The 9,628-nt window shown below is 45.1% G+C and overlaps 1 protein-coding gene across 2 annotated transcripts; it reads left to right on the top strand.

Moving 5' to 3' along the window:
• ZBTB18 (zinc finger and BTB domain containing 18) lies at positions 345–8,919 on the top strand. 2 transcript variants are annotated; one of them, XM_018060255.1, is made up of 3 exons: positions 345–457; positions 2,768–2,851; positions 5,213–8,919. In XM_018060255.1, exons 2-3 carry the CDS (start codon positions 2,839–2,841, stop codon positions 6,793–6,795), a joined length of 1,596 nt encoding a protein of 531 aa, XP_017915744.1. In that variant the 5' UTR covers positions 345–457; positions 2,768–2,838; the 3' UTR covers positions 6,796–8,919. The 2 variants fall into 2 exon arrangements, with proteins under 2 accessions (XP_017915744.1, XP_017915745.1); XM_018060256.1 differs by lacking the exon at positions 2,768–2,851.

The raw sequence follows: 9,628 nt of genomic DNA, 5'->3' as shown, positions 1-9,628 counted from the left end.
GCCCAGCGCCGGGAGGGAGGGAGGCGCGCGGGTGGTGGGGGGGAACATCTGGCCGGCGCCGCCGCGTGCGTGCGTGGTGCGTCCCCCGCCCCTCCCCCTTGGCCCCCCCCCCGCCCGCCCCCCGGCCCGGGCTCCGCGCTCGCTCCGCGCTCGCTCGCTCCCTCGCTGTGTCTGGCAGGCTGCGGCCGCCGCTGGGCTGCTGCCATGGGGAGCCGTTGAGAGTGGGGCCTCTTCGCTCCGCCGCGCTCCTCCGACTGCCAGAGGGGGTGGGCGGGAGGGAGGGAGGGGGCAGGGGGAGCGGGCGACGGAGCCGGGATTGGGGGGCGGGGGGGCCGGGAGGGAGGGAGGGGGGGCCCGCGGAGGAGGAAGCCCACCAAGTCCGGCAGCGGCGGCAGCGGCGGCCGGGAGGCGGAGGACACGGCGGCGGCGGGGACGCGGTGACTTAGGGCCGCTCCGTGTGAGTCCCGGCGCCGGCCCCCGGCCCCGACCCGGCGCCCCCTCCGCGCCCGGGGCCCTGGCGGGAGGGGCGCCGGCTGTGCGGCCCCGGCCGGCGGGGCAGTGCGGGCAGGCGGGAGGGCGACCGGGCCCCGCGAGTGGAGTTAGTTTGTGCGGGTGGAGCTAGGGGTGGCGGGGGGCACCGCCGCAGCAGGGGCCGGGTGCGGGGCCGGGCCGCCGCAGCTGCGGGTCGGGCGGGGTGCGGCCGGTGCAGCTGCGGCGCGGGGCGCGCTCCGGCCGGTGCAGCTGCGGCGGCGCCTCTCGGGGGCGGGGGGCGCGGGGCGGGGGCTTGGGAGCGGTGCAGCTGCACGGCGCCGGGACGGCCGCGGCTCCTGGGACCCTTGCAGCTGCGGCGGCGCCCGCGGGGAGGCCCCTCCCGGGTCGGGGCAGTTGCCGGGGGCTCTCGCCGTGGCGGCAGGGAAGCGGTAGCAGCCACCCTCCCCCGGCTTCTTACGACTTTTCTTTTGTTGTTGCCGTGACCCGGGTCTGTTTTCTCGTCTGTTGTTTAAGGTGTTTTCCTGCTGCACCGGCTCTACGCCCTCCACCTCCTTCCCTGTGGTTTAACCTTCCTCTTTCCCCTAGTGTTTTATGCACAGCCAACTACGTAAAAATTTGCATTGCTTCCCACCCCCACCCCCGCCGCCTCCCTGCTCCGCACCCCTGCCCCCACCTCCTTGAAAAACAAAACCCGGCCTCACAAAACCCTCTCCGGACCTGCGGCTGCGAGGCGCAAAGAGGTTGATTTGTGGAGTGGGAGTCGCTGGCCCATTGCGGTGCTCGGGACTCATTAAACTGTCACTCGCCCCCCCACCCCCCACCCCACTGGGTAAATGGGGTGATTAATGTCTGATATATGGGAATGAGGCGAGGGCATTTGTGCAGAATAGGTGGTGTGGCTGAGGAATTTTATCTCCAAAGAGTGCCTCCTGAAATAAGCATTCATAATTATGTCATTCATCGCGAAGTTAGAGAAAGTTGGGTTTGTGACTTTGGGAAAGCAAGAAGCACGGGAGAGAGAAACTTGGCCTTTGTTACTCTTTCTTTAACTCTTGGCCATGGTTTTTCTAATGAGAACAGAGTGGTTATCACCAGGACTGTGACACTTGGCGCCTCAGGCCCCAGAGCCTTTTCTGTTCCTCACCCCCACAGGAGCCTGTACAGACGTATTTGACATTCACAGATGTCGCAGCCCCTTTCAGGGCACCGGTCGGGCCAGCCCGTGTTGCTTTACAATTTCATCAGCCATTCGAAAAGACCCGCACATGTAGCTAAAAAACTTCCTAACTTGCTAGACCTAGGTTCCCCCACCCCTTCCCCCTTTCTCCCTGGAAGGTTTTCTTGTGATCATGAATGTTACAGAGTGACCCAAAAAAAGATTGTTATGGGACACAGATCAAGGGGAAGACAAAGTTCTGCTCTGAGGGGAAAGTCGGATCAGATACCCAGATGCAGCAGTCATTTTAGGTGGCTGTAGCAGGTTATCAGTTCATTAATTTGTCTCACTGAAGTACTTTCCAGGATTTCAGAAAGTGCAGTTTCAGCTTGTTGATACTGAGAGTTGAAATTTGCATTAACTGGCAGTGTGAGAAATTTTACGGAGAAGATAGTTTTAGATAAGTAGTTATGTAAGGGTGAAATAATGAGAACCAGGTTGAAGTCATAGTTCTGAATAGTCTTCCAACATCCTGAGACATGTATACCATTCTCTCCGCAGAGAAAAAGAAATTAAAGTGCCGTAATAATGTTGAAATGGGACTGGAGATGTCAAATGGGTTGGTTTAAAAATATCCCTAAGCTGCCTTTGAAACTAAATGTTGGAGTTGAATAAAAGTGAATCTGGATTTCCTGAATAGCACCGTGGCAAGAGTGTGCTGTCAGTATGTAAGCCAGTCCACCAACTTAAGACAGAAGTGTTGCTATTCCATAAATACAGTAGAACTCCATATGCTGAGTTTTTCAATTTCTTCTGTTAGAAAGTTTGGGGGGAAAAAAGGGAGACTTTGAAGTATTTTGTTTATACTAACAGAAGAGAAAAGTTCTCCTAAGAAAAAGCTGGTGGCAGGAGTGTAGAGGAGTAGCATATGGCATTAAAAGGAGCACAGCTGGAGGTAGCATTTCCATCTGAACATGATGTCAGAGCAGCTGACAGCCTGCCATCCCTCAGCCTTTTATTCTAACACACAGACAGGGAGTTAGTGTGTGCGGATCTGTGGTGGAGAAGGTATCTCATTCCTCTCTAACATCATCTCCACTTTGCATCTGTCTCTCTTAGTCTGCTTTTTTTCCACCGATGTAACAGACCTGGAGCCAGCGAGACTCAGAGGAAAAGACTTAATCAGGTTTATGTGTCCTAAAGGTAGGAGTAGCAAGAGATTAGATTGAGCATATTTCTGTTTTGGTGTTTTGTATATTTAATTTAAAAAAAAAATCACATTACTTTTCTAATCCAGTTTAGGAGTAAATGTGGAATTGAGTATTAAATGAACATCTTATTGGCATTGAAAGTCTTGGGCTTGTTTAGTTTTAATTTTTATCCCATTTTGCTTGAGCGGTAAAGAACTTTACAGAATATTTCAAGTTTTGAGATGTTAAGAAAGGCTTTGAAATACTTCTTTTTGAGATCACTTCGGATTAAAATGCTTTTTTGTTGTTGTTCACTGCTATTTAGATTCCTTTTGCTTTTGGAGTCGGGGTGGTGGGGGGAGAGAAACAGTAAACTGTTTGGAATCCAGCATTCAAACTTATATGAGAAGATTATTCTAGTTAAGAAGCTAGATTGTTGTGTAATTAATTCCACTGTGAAACTTTATTCTTCAAAACATTCAGCAGCACTACTCACTGAAACATACAGCTGTAGTGCTTTTGAAACCAAAGGTTTTTTTTAAAGGAAAAGAAAAAAAAAAAAAACTTTTGTCCCCAAGAGAATAGTTTGACTGGTTTCCTCATTTCTCTCTCAAATATATACTTAAGAGATCTTTTATTTCAGCATAACGATAATTATTTGCAGGAGTTTTTGTGTTAGCGACTAATTTAGAACTTGTAGATTTGAGCTGCCTGAATTGGCCAGACAGCTGTAATCGCACTCCTCTATTCTTAATCTCTTTATCTGGGCAGCAGCTGCCATATGGCCACAGTCAGCTGGATCAGATGTTTATAAGCTTCCTTCTTCGTCCCTCTCTGTCCTCTCAGCCTCCTAATTTGATCACAGCTACCTTGTGAGCTGCCCTCCAATCTTTATTTTTAGCCCTCTCAAGGATTAGGATTGATGTTAGCTGTGGGGCACTTAAAGTGATTGTATTGTAAATCTTGGTTTATTCTAGCAGTGGCATCTTGCAGAATGTATTGGGTTAGGCTGAAAGTTTTAGTCCATCTTGGGCAAAGTGTAGAAGCAGCAGGGAAGTAATTTTTAAATACTAAATTAATATGTATCCATTCCCCAAATGCACTTTTTGAGCTGGATGATGTGGAACCTTGCTTCTAGTCATAGGAAAGGGGAAGTCGGGCTTTCTTTATTTTTAAGGAGTTGAATTTTGCAGTTGAATTTTGACCCTTTGTACATCTGCGTCTCCCCACCCTCCATTTTACCCTTTTTCACCAGAAACTAAGGGCAGCGATGCACATTTGAAAGAATAAAGGCTATTGGGAAAACAGAATATATCAAGTTATGTTGAAACAAAGTATTTTCTGTTGACTGAGGTATGGCAGAGTAAAAAAAAAAAATAGTTTCTCTTTTACTAGCAAGGCTTTTTTTGGTATGTCGAACCTGTACAGCTTTTGAGTTTCATTTAAATGTAATATGCCTTTATTTAAAAGTTTGTATTAATTTTAATATAGAACTCATTTTGGTATGCAACAGATCCAAGTTAAGATGAGAATTTTCAGAGTTAAATAAAGCCCTTCTGGTTTTTAATATTCTAAATGTACAGATTTTACAAAGAAATACAATCATTTCTTTTCTTAATTCATAAAAAAAAATTTTGGATTTGTTCATAGTAAGGATGATCTTTTCCATCTGTTCGTGTAGTTCCTTCTGATCTCGTACATGTGTGCTATACCTGCAAATCTTAAGGCATTAACATCTGTTTTTATACACAAGGCTTTTGTTGTTTTAACACTCTGACTTTAAAAGTAAGTTGTTTGCTGATTTCTGGACTAATTATGCGATTTCTTTTTTTTTTCCTTGATTCAGCCAAATGTGTGTGTTTAAATCGTGCTTTCTAAGTGCAGTCAGGTATCAAAAGTAATAAAAAAGGATGGTTGAACAAGTTTTCTGAATCTTCCAGAATGTGTTTGCGACTTCTCTTTGTTCATTATTTGAGTTGTTCCCTTTGAAAATAAAACTATTTTGTAGGTTTTGTAGGACATAATTTGATGATTAGAGTTAGTTAAATTTCTTCTGAAAGAGACCTAAATTCGTACTCTCAGTAAGACTGTATTGAAATGAAGACTTTTAAAACTTGACTAAAAGTTCAGGGAAGGTGGAGACGCATCAGAGACTGTTTGGCTGGAGTAAGAAGTTTCGAAAGCGTACATTTTTCTTCTCACACTTGGTTTTGTGTGTGTGTGTGTGATTTGGTAGTGCTTGGGTCATAAGCCTGATTAAAATTCAGGGACATGTACCTCCGAGGCCCAAGCTGATTTTTTTTTTTAAGTGGGGACTAGAGCATTGAAAAGTTGTTCCTAATCAGACTCTCATGAGAAATTTCTCTCTTCCCAGGTTATGAAGACAGTATGGAGTTTCCAGACCATAGTAGACATTTGCTGCAGTGTCTGAGCGAGCAGAGACATCAGGGTTTTCTTTGTGACTGCACTGTTCTGGTGGGAGATGCCCAGTTCCGAGCGCACCGAGCTGTACTGGCTTCATGCAGCATGTATTTCCACCTCTTTTACAAGGACCAGCTGGACAAAAGAGACATTGTTCATCTGAACAGCGACATTGTTACAGCCCCAGCCTTCGCTCTCCTGCTTGAATTCATGTATGAAGGGAAACTCCAGTTCAAAGACTTGCCCATTGAAGACGTGCTAGCAGCTGCCAGTTATCTCCACATGTATGACATTGTCAAAGTCTGCAAAAAGAAGCTGAAAGAGAAAGCCACCACGGAGGCAGACAGCACCAAAAAGGAAGAAGATGCTTCAAGTTGTTCGGACAAAGTCGAGAGCCTCTCGGATGGCAGCAGCCACATGGCAGGCGATTTGCCCAGTGATGAAGATGAAGGGGAAGATGAGAAACTGAACATCTTGCCCAGCAAAAGGGACTTGGCGGCCGAGCCTGGGAACATGTGGATGCGATTGCCCTCGGACTCAGCAGGCATCCCCCAGGCTGGCGGAGAGGCAGAGCCACACGCCACAGCAGCTGGAAAAACAGTAGCCAGCCCCTGCAGCTCAACAGAGTCTTTGTCCCAGAGGTCTGTCACCTCCGTGAGGGATTCGGCAGATGTTGACTGTGTGCTGGACCTGTCTGTCAAGTCCAGCCTTTCAGGAGTTGAAAATCTGAACAGCTCTTATTTCTCTTCACAGGACGTGCTGAGAAGCAACCTGGTGCAGGTGAAGGTGGAGAAAGAGGCTTCCTGTGATGAGAGTGATGTTGGCACTAATGACTATGACATGGAACATAGCACTGTGAAAGAGAGTGTGAGCACTAATAACAGGGTACAGTATGAGCCGGCCCATCTGGCTCCTCTGAGGGAGGACTCGGTCCTGAGGGAGCTGGAGCGGGAGGACAAAGCCAGCGACGACGAGATGATGACCCCCGAGAGCGAGCGGGTCCAGGTGGAGGGCGGCATGGAGAGCAGCCTGCTGCCCTACGTCTCCAACATCCTGAGCCCGGCCGGCCAGATCTTCATGTGCCCCCTGTGCAACAAGGTCTTCCCCAGCCCGCACATCCTGCAGATCCACCTGAGCACGCACTTCCGCGAGCAGGACGGCCTGCGCAGCAAGCCGGCCGCCGACGTCAACGTGCCCACCTGCTCGCTGTGCGGGAAGACGTTCTCCTGCATGTACACCCTGAAGCGCCACGAGAGGACTCACTCGGGCGAGAAGCCCTACACGTGCACGCAGTGCGGCAAGAGCTTCCAGTACTCGCACAACCTGAGCCGCCACGCCGTGGTGCACACGCGCGAGAAGCCGCACGCCTGCAAGTGGTGTGAGCGCAGGTTCACGCAGTCCGGGGACCTGTACCGGCACATCCGCAAGTTCCACTGTGAGTTGGTGAACTCCTTGTCGGTCAAAAGCGAGGCGCTGAGCCTGCCCGCGGTCAGAGACTGGACCTTAGAAGATAGCTCTCAAGAACTCTGGAAATAATTTTATATATATATATATAAATAATATATATATACCTATATATAAATAGATCTCTATATAGTTGTGGTACGGTCTAAAAGCAGTCTCGTTTCCTGGAACTGAAAGGTTGGGATATTAACTTGTTTTTGCACTTTAGAATAGCATGAGAATCTCACTAATTTAGCATCCTGATTAAAGAAACTTTAGAGCAAGTCGGAGAATAGAGAGGTGTTTTTTTCTTCCTTTCTTTCGAGGGGGTAGGGGAAGTAAGCCAATAAGAACCTTTGAAACAAATCGTCCTATCACAAAATGCTTTCATAGGGTCTGTTTTGTCAGCACTGCGGTGTCTTTTGAGCTCTCTCCTTTTTCCCACTTTTTCTTTTTTTTAAAAGTAGAAATTCCCTCCAGTTTTATTAGCCTCTTTATATGTCTCAAATTGCATGAAGCTTTTCTGGCTGTTGGAAACCTGAATGCTTTTAGACCCAAATGGAAAATTTCTGAAATGCTGGATTATCTATTTTTAAACAAGCAGTTGACTTAAAACTTTCTGTGGCAACTTCTGGTTTTCTGACGGTTCCCAATGAGAGAAATTCTGAAAGTACACTGGGATCACTGGGACGCTGTCTTTGTGAAGGTTTGCTTGGGATGAAAAAGGATATTGCAGCTTCAGCAGTGTTGAACTGTGTGTTGAAAAATGTGAATTACTGTTATTGTATACTGTAATTGATTACATGGGCTGGGGGGGGGTGTCAAAGGACTTGACAGGTTGTGTTGATGCTCTTAGTTGAGTCTTGAAAAGTAAATATTAACGCTACAGAAATGCATGAGTTTCAATATATTTTTTGTCTTTGTTTGCATTGTATAACTTTAACGAGTGAGTTTAAAATTATTTAATTTCCTTAGAGAAATAGCACCATTTGAAAAAAAAAAAAAACCTGGTGTTATGAAGAACGTTAATGCACTGTTTTTATTTTTATTTTATATAATTTAAATTGACTTTCCCACTGTCTTTAAGTTGAAACTGTTAAGCTGAATAAAAACTTAAGCTGCAAATTGATAACTTCGCTACATAACAAGGAAAATATAAATGTTTACAAATGGCTTAAAGATCTGCATGTGCAGTGTGCATTTATAACAAAACTTCTGATTGCACAAAACCCAGGCCAGCTCAAAGTTTAGATGTACACATTTACCCAGTTGAGCGTTTTTAGAGTAACTACTGCACAAATTGACAATAGGTCATTCTTTTTTTTTTCCTCCCCTTTTCTTTTTCTCTCCTTCCTTTCCCCTCCCTTCCTCCCTCCATCCCTTACCCCCCATCCCCTCCCCCATCCCCCCCACACCCCCAACTCATGAAAAGATTCTATGGACTGAAAAAGCCCCAGGCTGAATGGACTGGACTGCCTTGATTGACACGGGGAAGGGGGTTAGTAGACTATGTGTATCGCGGCAGCAGAGGCTGCAGCCCAACGTGTGGTTTTAATGACCAGCACACAGGGCAAAAGCATTTTGCACAGTGTTTGTTTTCCTGTCTTGCACTTACAAATAAGGTCTATGGGAGTAGCATGGAAAACGTTTGCTGTTTTTCCCTTTTTTTTTTTTTTAAATTGCTTTTGTTTAAAATTTGATCGCCTTAACTACTGTAAACATAGCCTATTTTTGTGCTTAAGATACTGAATGGAAAACTCCATTGTGTGTTGCTGGACTGTTTTGGAAATATTTGGTCAAATGTGTGTTAATTTGGCTGTAATGGCATTTAAAGCAAACAAACAAACAAAAAAAGCTGTGAAAATGGCCTTGGAGCATTATCTTTAGTTACTTGAAGAGTTTCTAGTTTTTTTAAAGTACAGTTTATGTTAAGATAATTTTTATTAATTTAGAGAAGACAATCAGTGTCTGTGAGAAAACGGACTTTCTTTTGGATTTTCTTTTTGTGGTCATTGTGAGTGATTGCTTTTTCCTTTTATTAGTTTCACATTCTTCCTTTGTTCTAAAACTTAGACTGACATCTAGCTTTGACAATCATAGTATGTTTTATTTTCCTGAGGGGGGAATAACTTATAATGCTGTTTAGTTTTGTACTATTGGTGTGTTGGTGAATTTTTAAACTGTGTGCTAACTGCAATAAATTATATGAACTGAGAATTTTTGTGTGTTTTCAAAATTATGATTATGTGCTATATAGATCCTAAATATGTATCATACATGGCATCTTTATTTTTAATATTAATTCTATTGAGTTTATGAATTATTAGATTACTTTAAATCACTCAGATAGAAGTGTTCAGACATTTTGCTTCTAGTCATTTAAGAAGATACTAAATGCACATTTAAAAAAATGTGACCCATTTTCTACAACCTGGATCAGGAACGTGAAGATGGCAGCATAGATTTTTCATAATACACTGTACAACTACTAATCCATACCCCATAAGTCATATTTTCATGGGTAATCTTAAATTGATTGGTCAAATCTATTTTTCTATGTTCTGGCTTAAGTGGAAAATTGTAGGAGACCGGATGTCTTAATTTGGAAAACTGCTTGGCTAATGACTGGAATTTTAGGCAATTGAATTAGCAGGCATTTGATTGTTCAAGAATAGCTGTATACATCCTCTTTGTTGCTGGGAGAAGTCAAAAGTTCTCAGGTTTTAATTCTTAAGTTTTAACTTTAAAATGTGATTAAGTACATGCAACCATTTAAAAAACTGTTCCCTAATTTTTGTGATCGTCCCAGCTTCATGCTTGCCTGATGGGTCTTGTCAGGGTGAGAAACATTTGCTGGCTGACCTAAAGAATCGACAGAACACTAACTCACACATGCTGAGGGTCCAGTTGTCTTTAAGTGTGAGCA

The sequence above is a fragment of the Capra hircus genome, chromosome 16 (genome assembly GCF_001704415.2).
Source record: "Capra hircus breed San Clemente chromosome 16, ASM170441v1, whole genome shotgun sequence".
Taxonomy (NCBI): Eukaryota; Metazoa; Chordata; class Mammalia; order Artiodactyla; family Bovidae; genus Capra; species Capra hircus.
The sequence above is the reverse complement of the archived record's forward strand: the minus strand, read 5'-3'. Positions and strand labels throughout refer to the sequence as shown.